Source organism: Cetorhinus maximus, chromosome 3, assembly GCF_964194155.1.
Source record: "Cetorhinus maximus chromosome 3, sCetMax3.hap1.1, whole genome shotgun sequence".
Lineage (NCBI taxonomy): Eukaryota > Metazoa > Chordata > Chondrichthyes > Lamniformes > Cetorhinidae > Cetorhinus > Cetorhinus maximus.
Genome location: NC_135881.1, coordinates 195,698,302 through 195,714,443, shown reverse-complemented (window position 1 = coordinate 195,714,443; position 16,142 = coordinate 195,698,302). Strand labels below are relative to the sequence as shown.

The following is a 16,142-nucleotide window of genomic DNA, read 5'->3' as shown; positions in this document are numbered from 1 at the left end:
TTCAAGCCAGGTCTGATGACTTGCAGAAGTTGAGATCCTGCTTCATCTTTCGTATAAACCCATTGATCGTTGATGTGGTCAACGATGGTTGCCTGGTTCTCGCACCACTGGTTACAAAAACGTTTGTGTAGAAATAGAACTATTGGACTTCCAGGAGGACCAGGGTCTAAAGATGATGCATCGGTCGCAATCTACAATCGGTTTCTGGAAGCAACTGCCAGAAACAAAATACTCTCAACTCAAAACTAGTGTGTGACTCATTTCAATTTTTGGCACAATGTATGCTGTGAATCGCTGTACTCTATAATGAAGTTTGTATGGTTGAAACAGCATGCAGTCCTTACAGATCAACACCTGACAGAGCTCCTTCATACAGCCTTGACAAATGTTATCAGCCGGATTTTCAAAGACTTGAGGCCAGAATGGAGACCCACAAGACCTTTACTAGCAGTAATTAGACTGTGTAAAGTTTGTTCATGTCTTGTGGCTTTCAAACGTCTGAAGATTATTGTATGTGGCTGTTAGGTTCAGTAAGTTTGGCCACCCCTGGCCTGTAAGCTAGGTAAGGAGCTAGTGGTTCTTCTCTAGAGCCTCCAACACCTTCCATATGAGAGGGCCAAAGTTGGACTCTGTTTTATATTTAATCATCCTAGCAATAAAACCTAGCATGCTCTCTGCTTACTGGGCATGGACCTTCAAAGCTTCATGTACTAAAACCCAAGTTTTCCTCAAGTTCACTATGCTTGAGCATACAGCCCTACATAGTGCATATATACCCGGTGGTGTTCCTACCACCTGAACAACACTGTTTATTTGTATTAAATAACAATTGCCAGATGTGGACCCATTTTCTCCATCACACCTAGATCTCCCTTTTTAATATAGTTTTCTCATCTAAGTTTTTACACAAGCAAGCAGCTTTGTATCAACTGCGAGCTTGCACCCTTCCCCTAATGCCTTCATCCGGATCATTAATAAAGGTGAAGAACCGCAGTCCGAACACTGAACCCTGAGGGGCTCCGTTAACAACTGTTCCCTAAGAAGATGAAACCTGAAACACGAACTGAAATCCTGCAAACACTCAGCTTGTCAGACAGTATTTGCCAAGAGAATGTGATTCTACGCTTGGAAGACGAAACTATCTTCTCTGTACAAGAATTCATCCAATTTCTTGTCCAGCCCAAAATCTGTCCTAAAGATAGAAAATGCTGGAAAACACGCAACCGGTCAGTCAACAGCTGTGGAGGGAGGAAAAGTTAACATTTGTTTGGTAGCTTTTCGTCAAAACCTGTCCACTGATCTCATCGGAGCCGATCTTATTAATTAGCCTATTGTGTGGCACATGGCTGAAGGGTTGATGAAAACCGAGATGTACAATTTTTATTCAGTTCTCTGTCTACCACTCCTCCAAGAAATCCAACTGGGTTTGTGAGGTATGAACAAAAACACAATATTTCATTGCTTGAAATCTGAAACAAAAATGAAAATCCTGCAAAAACACTCGGCTCGTCAGGCAGCATCTGCCAAGAGAACGTGATACTACACTTGGGGGACAAAACCCTTTCTTGGAACTTTGTTACCGAAACAACAAAATAAAAGCAAGTGCTGGAAAAACTCAGCAGGCCCAGCAGTGTCTGAGAGAGAAACAGTTAACATTTCGTGTCCAATATGACTCTTCTTCAGAACTTTTATTCCAGATTTCCAGCACCTGCAGTATTTTGTTTTTAGTTGTTACTGAAACATTGATTTGTATTGTCTTCGTAGATTCTGAGTATTTGTACCATTTTCTGTTTTGATGAAACATGAATCAAAAAATTATGTCGAGATTCTTTAAGCCTTTCCTCTATTAGGGCGGTCATGCAGTTTATCTCAAATGATCCCTCCTGGCTTATTCTAAGACTGAAAGGTTAGTCAAGAGTAAGGAATTAGAGTGAGAGGAAGCTAGCTAGAAATGTAAAAATGGACAGCAAGATTCTACGGGTATTTAAAAAGGAAGAGTAAGTAAAGTGAGTATTGTCACTCTCTAGAGGACCAATGGGAATTTTCTGATTGGCAGGATGTGATAAGTGGAGCCCTGCAGGGTCTGCACTGGGGCCTCAATGTTTTACAATTTATATCAATGACTTCAATGAGGGGAGTGAAGGCATGATAGCTAAATTTGCAGATGACACAAAGATAGATAGGAAAGTTATGTTGTGAAGAGGACATGAGGTTGCAGACGGATATAGATTGAGTGAGCGGGCAGAAATCTGGTGGATGGAGTAAAATGTGGGAAAATGTAAGCTGTTCACTTTGGCAGGAAGAATAAAAAAGCAGAGTATTACTTAAATGGAGAACAGCTGCAGAATTCTGCTGTGCAGAGGGATCTAGGTATGCTAGTGCATGAGTCACAAAAAGTTAGTATGCAGGTACAGCAAATAATTAAGGCCAATGGAATGCTATCCTTTATTATGAGAGGAATTGAACATAAAAGTAAGGATGTTATGCTTCAGTTATACAGGGCATTAGTGAGACCACATCTCGAACATTGTGTGTAGTTTTGATCTCCTTATTTAGGAAGGATGTAAATGCATTATAGGCTGTTCAGAGGAGGCTTACTAGACTAATAACTGGAATGAGCAGGTTGCCTTATGAGGAAAGGTTAGACAGACTGGACTTGTTTCCACTGGAGTTTAGAAGAGTGAGGGGTGACTTGATTTAAGTATATAATACCCTGAATAGTCTTGACAAGGTGGACGTGGAAAGGATGTTTCCTCTTGTGGGTGAGTGTAGAATTAGGGATCACCCTTTTAGGACAGAGATGAGGAGAAATTTTTTCTTTTGGCTTGTGCGACTTTGGAATTCTCTGCCTTAGAAGGTAGTGGGAATGGGGTCACTGAATATATTTAAGATAGAGGTAGATTGCCTAAAAAGAGTCTATGGAATTGAAGGTTATTGGGGGTAGGTGGGAATGTGGAATTTGAAACACAAACAGATCAGCCATGATCTTAATGAATGGTGGAGCAGGCTCGAGGGGCCAAATGGCCACCTTCTGCTCCTATTTTGTATGTTGTATTCTGGCCAAACTAATGGGCCTGTAAGTTTCTGGTTTTGACCTATTTCACTTTTAAATAGTGGTACCACTTAAGCCTCTTCAGTCGATGGGAGCAATTCTGGACCTCAATGAGCAGTTAAATAAAATGAGCAAGTGGACATTTCCAGGGCTTGTCACTTTTTCAATCGAATCTATGGAATGCATTAGAGTTTGGATTCCTAAGCTAAATTTACAATACTGTTACTAACTTTTAACCAAAGTTTAAATATCTCGTGCTTCAGAGCTGTCCACGGTACGTATTTGTGCCTCAGTAATGAAACATTGAGGGGACTTTATGGTAAAATAAAGTGAAGTTTTTTTTTGAGCTTTTGATCTATATTATTGAGCTCCAGTACAGTGTGAAAGTGATCTAACTTGTGACTCAGTGATCAGGACTACACTAACGTACACGTTTCTAATGGAGTTCCTTAAAACACAAGCAATGGTGAAACATGCACAATTTTAGATTTCCAGTCTACTAGACACTTTTTTGAAGCCCTCGTAATTTATGTACAGTTTATTGCACATTTTTCAACACCCACACCCAGAGTGTCAGAGGCCCCTGTTCCTGTTTAAATGTTCTGGTGTTTCATAAGAGCCACATGAACACAGCTAAATCTGTGAATCTTTATCATGTAAGACCTTTTCCTGATGTTGCAATTTGCTCTGCAACTACTAGGGGAGAAAAATTATCTTTTATTGTCAAATTAGTATCTTCTGTAAAACTTCATGATTCTGGGAAAATTGTGCTCTGCTTATCAGAAACTTCAGTGCAGTAAAGGCAGATTGCCTCGTGTTGCAGTTGTTGTTCTGGACTTTGTACTGGAAGCCATACAAACTGGTGGAATTCAAGCACCATCTACTCCATTCTAGAATATACCCTGTAGCATTGTGTCTGTCCTGTTGGTTCCTCTGACATTTTCTCAGTCAGTAGAAGAGTGAGCTATGCCACTGATGCCTTCAAAACCTTTGCCGGGCATGCTAATCATAAAGCTTCTGCCAAGTTGTCATTTCAATGTACGTTGGAATGTGGGGTTATCCACTGCTTATTAAGGCAGGATTGTTGCAACAGGTTGTGGAAAATCAGTCTTGTTCATTCGCTGCTGATGGAAGCAAAGAACTTGGTGAAAAGCAAATTGTGCATTGTACCTTTGAGGTGTTTGTGGTTTCCCAATTTAATGCCACCCAGCATGTTTTTAAACATTTTCTCTTGACCTTGTTACACTTGAACTGCAATTGTTTTAAACAGCAGCTTTTCTAAAAATGGATAATTGTATCATGCTATCAAACTATAATTCTAGATGCCGAATCTGTGATGTGTTGACGTTTGTGGTAGCAGCGCATCCCTTTGCAACAGAAACTTTTAGTATTTAAAATACTTATTGTTGTACTTAAAATTGTCATTGTATTTTTGTGTTGGTTTATTTTATCCAACTTTGTCCTGGTTTGTGAATTACTTTAGAAACTTCTTTGTTGCTGTGGGGGAAGCCAGTCAAATACTGTCTCTTTCACTTTGCTTAAAATATCATGAAACACCCAACCACAGACAAGCCAGTGCAACAACTGGGCTGCAGCCTTAGTTGACCTTTTTAAATAGAATATGTAGCTTTTATTTTGCAATAATTATATGCTTGTATTGCTGTTGTCCTTTTATTTTTGGTTTGTGTGTGCCATATTGTTTGTATATTTATGTATTTTTCTTGTTTTGTTGTGAGCAAATTTTTAGGATCTTGGACTGCTTTGCCTTAGTATTGCAAGTTAAAGTTTCTCAAGGATTTGAACACACAAATCAAGCTGATGTTCTAGAGCAGTACTGAGGGAGAGTTGGTCCTGTTAGAAAAAGAAAGACTTGCATATATATAGCACCTTTCATGACCACAGGACATCCCAAAGGGCTTTACGATCAATGAAGAACTTTTGAGGTGTAGTCACTGTTGTAATGTAGGAATCATGGCAACCAGCCTACGCACAATGTGATAATGTTGATTTGGAGGGATAAATACTGCCCAGGAGAACAAGGATAATTCCTGTGCTCTTTCAAAATAGTGCTGTGGAATCATTTGTGTCTGCCTGAGAGAGCAGATGGCTCTTGGTTTAAAGTCTCATCCGAAAGGTAGCATCTCTGATAGTGCAGCACTCCCTCAGTACTGCACTGGAACATCGGCTTGATTTTTGTGTTCAAATCCTTGAGGAACTTGAACTCCGGACTTTCTACCACAGAGGCAAGAGCGCTAGCACCTGAGCCACAGCCTACATGAAAGAAATGATTATGTAAGCTGTCCATTTACCTAGAAGATTGGGATAGGACAGATCTTAGAAAAATAAGCGAGTCTGCTGAAGTTGGCTGGAGAACTACATTAAGACGCAGGCTATAGATTAGATTAGAGATGGGGGTGTGTTCTGAAAGAGGTTACAAAGGTGAAGAATAAATTAATTTAAAGATGCTTCAAGTTGCAGGATCCTTTGGTAAGAGATGAGAAACAGACTAAAAGTGAAGTGGACATATTGGGACCCATAGGAATGACGTGAGAGAATGCGAGAAAACTAGGAGTGTTTGCGAGGCATAAGGAAAACATAGAGGAAGTATGAGTAGGGAACCTCTAATATTAAATAATTCTAAAATCAAGTAAAGATTACAGTAAAATATTTAAGTGCAAGATGGGATCCTGGAGAGGAGCGTGAGGATAAGCAGAAATTGGTGAGAATACTTAATACTTCACATCAGTCTTTATGCAAGGGAATATTGGGGTGGGGGTAAATAAGTGCCAGGACCTGACCCGGTACATCCAGGGATACTGGGGGAAGAAATAGCAGTAGCCCTAGAAATTATGGCTAAGTTAATGTCAATTTCAAAAAGCAGGAAAGAGCTTTAACTTGCCAGTAATTAGTTGCATAAACACTTGTGGTAGGGAAATGTTTGGAATTGTTCAAGATGAAATTAATAAGTTTCTTTAGAATTAGCAACTAGCACTAATTTAAAGGAAGATTGTGTTTGTCATGTTTTCAGGTGGTGCACCTGATGGATGGGGGAAATGCTGTGGATGTGGTGTATTTTGACTTAAAGTGAAAATACCATTGGAGAAGATTAAGGAGCATGAAATTCATTGAAGGAGAAATTTGTATCTACAAACTAGAGAGGAAACTGATTCTATTCTAGGATTGCTTTTCACCAGGTCAAATCATTGATTTGGATATAGGCCTAGAAGGATTGGTGTGCACAGTTGCTGAGGTTTGTGAAACAAGAGGCACAGTAAATAATTGAGGCCCAAAGGAAGTTGGAAAGTGAGTTTTTCCAGGTAATTCTGTTTTTGTTCTGGAGTGGTATTGATAGGGGAATGGGCAAAAAAGTGGCAGCTGGAATTTGATCTTGCTAAGTAAGAGGTGGTACATTTTGTTACTTTTTTGAAAGAAATAATTATGCTTTGATAGGCTGGGTAACTTGGAAAAAGTGGGACCTGGGGGTGGGGTTTGAGTTCCCATTTAAAAGTACCATCTCAAGTCAATAAGGCTATAACAAAAAGCCAGTGGGATATTGGGTTTCATGGCAAGACTACATGCTCTTAAAGATGAGATGTGATGTTAATCTAAGCAAACCCTTAGATCACAATTGGAATATTGTTTGCTATTTTGGGCTTCACAATATAGCTAGGATGCTGAGGTAATGGAAGGTACAGTTCAGAATAATCAGTCTCTGGTATGAGGAAATGTAAATACAAAGCATGACTTCAAAAAAAAATTGTGATTGTTATAGTGGGGTAAGTCAATGTTGTTTAAAATAATGATGGGATTGTCAAGGGTACATAAACTCATTCCAGTGGCTGGGTATAGAACAAGGGGTCATCATGACTAATTTTCCTCGATGCATCCTAATAAAGTGCACAATTCAGTTGATTTGGATTATTTGATAAATTGCACTCAAAACCTGTAAGCGATATGTTTGAACTCCAGATTCAACTGCCTTGAGCATCCTGTTTACGTCCTGTAGTGGAACAGTGACAACAGAATCCATAACAAAACAGCAAAACATAACCCATTTGAATTTGTGTGTGTGTGTAATCAAATAAATTATACTTTCAGAACTTTTCTTAGATTTTTTTGTCTTAACTAGACCTCAATTTACTGACCATCTTGATCTATTTCCTGTATGTTGGCTAACTAGAGTCCATGAACACTAAGGGCTGCACCTGGATCTGCAAGATTTCTTTCCATTTGACACTAGATAGATAGACTGTGTGCATGATTTGATCGAGTTGTGTATTCTTTTTTTGTCTTCTATGTTTCCAAGACGTGCTGATTCAGTTACTTTTGGTTTCTGCAATAATAACTGACGGTTTCTTAGAACTTAGGACCGGAATTCCTCTGGGCTATATCAACATTTGCAAAGGATCAGTATTTATCAGGGAGAGAGGGGGTGTATTAGTAAAAGAAAATGCAAACAATTCCCCCCTAAAGATAAGTAGACACAAGAAATATTTCAAATCTGATGTATACTGTTTACCAGCTCAAAAAAATATGCTCCCAAGATCTTGGGTCTAGCATGTTTTAAACTTCATTCTTATACACATTCACATTTTGTGATGGCTTAAATTTCATACTCAATAACAGGGAACAAGCAGAAAGTGGGAAAAAAAACTACACCTGCAAAGTTCAAGATATACTAGTTTGAAACAGGTAGCCGGATAACCGCTCAACAGTAGCAAAGAGCTGAATCAATTGTATCGCTCCACATAATTTTCCAAAATCCTTGCATGCTGTCTTGTTTTCTCCCCTGTTTGAGGACTTGGTGCTGGATTCATTTTCTAACTGACATCTACCAAACATTCTGGACTCAATTCCCTGCATCATCCAGTAATCTGAGAGAAAATTCCTAAAATGCAGATTAAGGCTGCCTCTCTTGACTAAATTTTGGAGCCAAGTAGGTGCTCATTGATGCACCATGAATTTTCATCAGTTAGCCATTACACCTATCATATCCTGTTTGTAAGCTCTGCTTTCTTGTCTGCACCCAGAGATAGATGATTGAAGGAAGGGTGAACAAGGAAATCATTATTGTAGCAGTGCATGGTTTTGTTTGAAGTGTCAAAGCAAGATAAAGTGAAACTTAAGGTAACCGACAGAAAAGAAGACTAGGTTGACATTTCTTAATTCCAGATGCATTTTTATGAAACTGGCAGAAGAACCAGAGAGGAGCTGAGGATTTCTGGAGTTATGATTTTGAATACACTCTGAAAGTGGCGAAAACCTGTTTCAAAAGAGAATCGAATAATCCTTTGGAGGGGAAAAAAAAGATTGCAGGGTAATTGAGGAAAGAGCAAGGAAATGGACTACTGGGCACAGTGGGTTGAATGGCTTCCTATGCTGTATGATTCTATCTGAGAGACACTTTTTTTCTTGCTTATCTGCACTGGGCAATTTATTTATTTCCCAGGACCAATTTTACAAAAACACTTGATCACATTTGACCATTTCCAAAATCTTTTACTCTTTTTTTTTTTGTTTATCTGTTTTCTGTACCAGAACCACCGCCTGCCCATGGAAGTATTGAATAGACCATTATGATGCCATAGAAAATCCACTGGAATCTATATAAAGGAACTGAATAATTTCCTGTTGGCTTCAGAGAAATTTTCCACCAACAGCAAAGACCGTTTGACATTAGGATGTGAATTTTTTTTGCGTTTTTTTTTTGGGATGTGGATGTTGCTGGCATCCCTAATTCCTAAGAGTCAACCACATTGCTGGTTGATAATTGTTTGCATTTGTTTTTTTTTTACTAATACCCCCCCTCTTCCCCCCCGATTGCTGTGGGTCAGCAGATTTCCTCCCCTAAAGGGCATTAGCTATCCAGATGGGTATCATCAGACTTTTAATTCCAGATTTTTATTGAATTTAATTTGAACTTTACCATCTGCCGTGGTGGGATTTGAACACTGGGATTTTGGAATACTAGTCCAATGACAATACCACTATGCCACCACCTCCCCTTATATATGTACACCAATAAAACTTTGTGGCATTAAGGAGACAGGTTACATTGCATGCAGCTGCACTTTGGACAATACATTGTACATTACGTTGGTATGTTGCTTTTGCCCTTTTTAAAAGTTTTTCACTGATGCCATGCGAGCTCCTCCAGTATACTTCTAATTGCTATTGGTTAACAATTTGTAATATGTTCAAGTTTTACTCATGTATGTAATTTTATTTTTCAGGTCACTTCAAAATGAATATCATCAAAGAAAACAAAGATTTGGCCTGTTTCTTCACAACAAAACATTCGTGGAGGGGAAAGTATGCATGCTTTCTGATATTGGGTTAATTGTTCTAAAAAAAAATGCTTACACAATTTTAAAAGTTTGATTAAAACAAGATACTGTGGATGCTGGAAATCTGGAACATTGCAGCAGACCAAGGCCCCAAATACTCCTTCCAGGTGAAGCAGCGCTTCACTTGTACCTCCTTCAATTTGGTCTACTGCATTCGCTGCTCCCAATGCAGCCTCCTCTAAGTTGGGTAGACTAAGTGCAGACTGGATGACTGCTTTGCGGAGCACCTTCGGTCTGTCCACAAGCATGACCCAGACCTCCCTGTCGCTTGCCATTTTAACACACCATCCTGCTCTCGTGCCCACATGCCTGTCTTTGGCCTGTTGCAATGTTCCAGTGAAGCCCAACACAGACCAGAAGAACAGCATCTCCTCTTCCGATTAGGCACCTTACAGCTTCCTGGACTTGATATTGAGTTCAACAACTTCAGACCATGTACCCTCTCCTCCCTCTTGACCCCATTTTTTAATCCAATTTTTATTTATTCATTTAGTTTTTAATTTTTTAAATTTTAGTCTATTATTTTTGTTCATTTTTTATCCTCTTTTCCCCAACCCACTCCCCCCTCCCCTCACAGGGCCATCTGTAACTTGTTTTTATGTTTTGCTTTTACAGAGTACTGACCCTTGTCCTGCTATTAATACCTTCTGGTATCTTACCTTTATGCCACTATCAACACCTTCTTTACTTTTTACCATTACCATTGTCAATCTCTCCTTAGCTGTCACCTATCCCTGACCTTCTACCTCTTTCCATCTGCTCCACTACCTCCTAAACAGTATAAAATCCATCACATTTCTACTTCTCTTTAGCCCTGAAGAAGTCATACAGACTCAATGTTAACTCTGTTTCCCTCTCCACAGATGCTGCCAGACCTGCTGAGTTTTTCCAGCATTTTCTGTATTTATTTTATATTAAAAGTTTGATCACTATGTCCGGAGCTTTTTAAATAGCTTTACTGGTTTTCGGCTGCAGTTGAAGATTTTCATGCTATTTATGGAGAAGAATGTTCTATTCATACAATGCCTTATCAATTCCTCGATGATTCAAAGGTTTTCACAAAAAAAATTAGTTACTCTTGAAGTAACTGTTATCTAGGTGTAACATTTTTGGGGCTTGCATATTTATAGTGACTTCTGATTGTACTAAATATCAGTTGCTTACTTTTGCATCCGCCATTAGTTTTGAGATATTGATCAACGCTTTGTCCGATGTATTTCATGGAATGGGTTTTTACTGAATGTACCTGACAAGGCGGCATAACTGAATAAATATACCAGTGCTGCAAGTGGAAATTTCACATCAAAGATATCCAACACTGTTATTTTGATATAATGAAGAGCTGTAGGAGATAGATGTTTTGCTGGAAATCTGTTTTGTTTACATAAAAGAATTGTTTTTTGCTTCTAATTATGCCATGAGTGCTTTCTGATTTGGCTTCCAAAATGACAGATGAACAGATGTGGCAGCATGGAATCGTATACAGACAACAGGAGTGCTGTTATTGCCAGAGAAATGGAATTGTCTAACTAGATACCAGGCAGTGAAAGCAAACACCATATTATAGGGGACAAACATCTTCCCTGTAAAGGCTCAGTCCCAGCGACCTTTTGACTCTCCATTGATTTCAGTTTTACTGGGGCTCATTAGCCAAATTGGTCAAAAGTTGCTTTGTTGCTGGGAAGCTTGCTCACCTCTCCACTAGCATTTATCTCTCACGTCCATATCTGGGTCAAGACTGCAATGAAGCCTGGAGACAGGTAGGCCTATGGTGAAATGCAATCTGAGGGTATGCAGCTAGGTTATTTGTGTCATTTGACATCTGTTTGCTAACTCCTTCCATCACTTTACTTATATTTCAGAGTATAATGACAGTAGTAATTTACTCAGCTAGATTGATTTTCTTTTGTAGATGTGACCTATCTCAGCAGTCTTCTACATTAATGGGTAGATGCCTGTATCAGGTGTACAGGGTAGCTTGAGTGTGGTAGCATCTAGCTTTTGATGCTGTCTTTGGTGCACAGTGCATACATCTTCAGCAATAGAACTAGAACATTTGTCCATAGCCTTTACTGTGTCATACCCTCAGCAGCGGTTTGATGTCATCTGGGGTGAACCTAATTGACTCGATACTGACATCTATAATAATGAAGACCTCTGGTGGAAGCAGTGTAGGATCGTCCATTTAATCTTTGACTAAAAATGCATGTACTTCAGCCTTGTCTCTTGCACTTGTGTATTGGGCTCCACCACAGTTTAGGATGTTTAAGGGAGTAGTGTTGTCTGGTTGCCTACCACCATTCTTGTTGTAGAACTGGGGAGCTTTGCTCAGATCCATTATGGGAATCTATATCATGTTTTACCATGCGCGATCCCCTGTGTAGTAGTCTTACTGGATTGCAAGCTATTATGCTAAGGTACACCTGATGCTACTTTTGACTTGCCCTTCTGCAGCTCCCATTTCCCTTTCAAATAGAATTGACTACCTGGTTGACTAATCAGGTGAAGGGTGTGCCAGCCCATCAGGTTGCAGATTGTGGTGGTATGCAGTTCTGTTTCTGGTGGCCCCCACATAGATGCCTAATTTTGGGGTAGTGGATCTGCCCTTTGTCCCATTTAGCACGTTACTAGTGCCAATCTACGTGATTTAACAAGTCCTCACTGTGAAGACAAGGCTTTGCATTAAAACTATGCAATGGTCATTCCTGCCAATGCTCTCATGGGCTGACATGAGGATGAGTTCAACTAGATTATTTCCTCTTGTTCATTCCTTCACCCAACACAACCCCATTCTGGCAGCTGTGTCCTTATGTGCTCTTAAGTGTGATAATACCTATCCTCATTTCTAGTTTTATTTTTCTTTCTACATTTTCATTGCAATTAACGATTATCAGCCAGAGGTCTTAGGTGGTGAAATGGGCAGACACAAGGTAGATACAATTTTAATGCATACAAATGTGAAGTGATGCAGTTTGGAAGGAACAATTTGGAAAGGCAGCAAATTCTAATTACTAGCATGAGGATGGTGTGAGCAGAGGGACCTGGCAGTATATGTTCACAAATCTTTGTGGCAGGACAAGTTGATAAGATGGTTCAGAAAGCATATGGCTTTGTGAATAGGAGCATTGGATACAAAAACAAGGAAGACACCTAAACCTTCACAAATCACAGGATAAGCCTCTGGCTGCAGTATTGGATAGCACAGTTGAGGAAGGATATCAAGGCATTGGAAAGGGTGCAGAGGTGGTTTACTAGGATGGCACTGGAAAGGAAGGGATTTCAGTTATGTGGAGAGATTGGAGAAGCTGGGATTGCTCACCTTGGAACATAGGTTAAGGGGAGACCTATTAAAGGTATTTAAATCTGACGGGCTTTGATAGAGCAAGCATGGAGAAACTGGTCCCCCTGGCGCGCAGGTCAATAACCAGAGGTCATAGATTTAAAATAATTAGCAAAGGAATCTAGGGAAAGTAAAGCAAAACCTTTTCACGAAGGGTTGTTGAAAACTGGAATGCACTACCTGAAAGGGTGGTGAAAGCAGATTCTATGACAATTGGACATGTTCTTGAAGAGGACTAACTTGAAGATTATGGGGGATAAAGCTGGGATCTGTGACTGATTTGGACAACTCTTTCAAAGAACCAGCACAGGCAGGGATGGGCCAAATGGACATCGTCTTTGTTATAAGACTCAGATTCTGAGTGACATTTGCCCACTACGCTTTCTGTGGTAATAGTCATATCAGACTTGACGTTAACTCTGTTCCCCTCTCCACAGATGCTGCCAGACCTGCTGAGTTTTTCCAGCACTTGTTTTTATTTCAGATTTCCAGAATCTGTAGTATTTTGCTTTTATTTTCGTTTCTGTGGTGTTTTTCACATAGCTGAAAGCAGTTTTGTAATTGCAGGAAGTGTTTATGAGCCTTGTTCAAAATGCAGTGCAAGCCAATGTTGATTGAAGAAGCCTGTGCACGATGGCTTAAAAAAAAGTATTGTTGATGCAGTTGGAGATCATGCAAATGTACACTTGTTGATGGATATGCTAGGGTGCAGACATTTTGCATACTGCTGAAGTACTGAGTTGGCCAAAAGTTGGGATTTGTTTTCTCCACCACCCCACCCCCCATCCACCAAAATAACACATGCTCTTGAATTGGTGGCATGACCACAGAGCAACATACTCAATACTTATTGTCAGCAGCTTACTTATGCTCAAACTTTCATGTCACATAAAGTCATAGTCATATAGCTATAGAGTTTAATGTGAAACAGGACTTCGAATGGTGACTCAGAATATTACAACCTCCTTGCACATTGGCGCCAATAACCAGTAAAAATTATTAATTTGATCTAAAATCAGATATTGTACAGTTGAATATCCTTTATCCATTCATCCAGAAATCAGTTTTTTTATGAAAGGATCCTAACATGAGCCAACACGAACCTCGCTGACCTTTTTCACGGGAAGCCTGTGACCCGAGCCAACACTCTGACCTGACCTTTAGTGTGGGCAGTCTGGTTGTTTGTCTGCACTGTTACAGTCACACACACTCGCTTGAATTTTTGTGGTTATTTAGTGCTTTCATTCCAGTCAAAAAGACTGTCAAATGCCCTTATGGATAACAGTGTGAAAAGGAAGCATAATGGGAAAAGGAGCACAATTTGTTATCAGTTGCTAAGAAAGTGGAGTTGTTGCAGAACTTGACTGCGGTGTGCCTGTGAGACAACTGAGCAATGTAATATATTACAGGCAAGCACAGTACGAGAGTTGGCAAATGGAGAAACAACCTAACATTTGTAGACCATAGTTAGCCTAGCCTTAGGCTATTGTCATGTAAGTAGGACTACCGTATATACTGCAGCTATATCACATCTGAGCCGAGAATTTCGGAATACTGAAAAGCAGTCAGCCCCAAGGGTTTCGGCTAAAGGATACTCAACCTGCAGTTACTTTTCCAAATACATGTGCAACATTGTCAAAGGAATGATTCACTTTGCAGAGGCATAAGGTAGCTTTAATGTGGTGGACTAGAAGGAATGATCTAGTTTGTGCAATTTATTTTTATTCGTTTATGGGATGGGGGCATCGCTGGCTAGGCCAGCATTTAGTGCTAGTCCCTAATGCCCCTTGAGAAGGTGGCGGTGAGCTGCCTCCTTGAGCCATTGCAGTCTTGTCGTGTAGGTACACCCACAATTCTGTTAGGGAGGGGAGTTCCAGGATTTTGAATTTCTGGGTCAGCATTGTTGACAATCAAAATGGAGCTTTGGTTGCACAAAGGTATAATTGGAGACCCTAATGCTCTACAACTCTGCAACCTCCGTCCTGGACATTGTCCTCTCGCCTTTTCCCCAATGTCATTGTTAGAACTAATTTGCTGATTCTGAATGGCACCATTGATAATTTTTTAAATCCCTGTTGAGTTGTGGTCTATTAAATTGCAATTGTAGTGTCAGGTGTGAAAAGCGTGATTATGCAATCTCTGATTTTGCGGCGCTGCAAGGTAAGAAATGCATGGGGATCAATAAACTGCAAAATAATGAGTGTTAGATTGGTGTTGATTGACACCGTTGCAATTCGGAGCACTGGGTGTTATCTAAGCATTTAACTGTTTCACTGTTGAACTATCAGATTGCTGGATGAAAATCAGATGAGTTAAGTGGAAACTATTACTCTGATCAGCTAAGTGCATGGGAATTTATATTAAGTGCAGTAAACCTTTTAAAGCTATTTAAAATGTGTAATTTTTTAACTGTCCCCATTCACCACCTCATAGAATACCTAAGAAAATTGTTTGGACCTCTGAGGAGAACTGTTATAGAATTTGTTCTTGTATTACAGAATTCTAAGGCACCCGAGTCGATGTACACTTTTCTCTAGCCAAGCTGCCCAAATTCTGGAGGAAAACTTGAAGCAGCTGCCACAACTAATTCCAATGTGTGCTTATTTCAAGATGCAGACTTTGAATTCAGTAAAAAGGCCACCAAGTCTTACAGGATTCTTACAAGACTAAAATTAAACCTTTATTCATAAGACATGAGAGCAGAAGTAGGCCATTCGGCCCATCAAGCCTGCTCTGCCATTCATTGAGACCATGGCTGACCTGATAATCCTCAACCCCACTTTCTGCTTTTTCTCCATAACCCTTGATTCCCTTACTGATTAAAAATATACTTAACGACCCAGCTTCTACAGCCCTCTGCGGTATAGGATTCCACAGATTTACTATCCTCTGAGAGATGAAATTCCTCCTCATCTGTTTTAATAGAAGAAATGCTTTTAAGCGCATATATAGATCTACAAATTACTACTATGATAACTTCTAAATCCCCTAATTAATCTAAACCCCAGTTACACCTCTATTAAGGCAACAGTGAGAGACACAAGTTTTAAAAGACTCAGGCAAAGTAATACACAATACCCTGAACAGTTGAATTCAAAGTGAGTTTTTCTCAGCTTCAGTTCCTTGTAGACAGCAGCTTGAGGCTTAGATGCTGGAGGCTTTTCACACTTGTTTTAGATCTTAGAATTCCTCCCCTTACACACAGCCTTCTCTCCTTTATACATATTTTCCCCTTTGCATGTAAATTCCCATTGTTTCACTATACCTTTGGTCTTTACCGCTCTAATAATAAAATCTATCATAGTACTAATTTTACTAGTAATCTTTGGGGAAAAATATAAACATACTGTTTCTTAACTTCTCCTGGCTAGGTGTAACATTTCACTCCCTCTTTTGAATTCAA

The 16,142-nt window shown here is 39.7% G+C and overlaps 1 protein-coding gene across 5 annotated transcripts in view; it reads left to right on the top strand.

Moving 5' to 3' along the window:
- The window catches only part of dnajc13 (dnaJ homolog subfamily C member 13), a 140,433-nt gene that overhangs the window by 8,724 nt on the left and 115,567 nt on the right, over positions 1 to 16,142 (top strand). For 2 of the 5 annotated variants that reach the window (XM_078539531.1, XM_078539529.1), the window contains exons 1-2: positions 8,156 to 8,179; positions 9,286 to 9,364. In XM_078539531.1, the coding sequence (XP_078395657.1) occupies positions 9,297 to 9,364 (68 nt within the window). In that variant the 5' untranslated portion in view covers positions 8,156 to 8,179; positions 9,286 to 9,296. Of the gene's footprint in view, positions 1 to 4,164; positions 4,230 to 8,149; positions 8,180 to 9,285; positions 9,365 to 16,142 lie in introns of those variants that run through there. The other 3 variants (XM_078539533.1, XM_078539532.1, XM_078539530.1) reach the window with 3 other exon arrangements.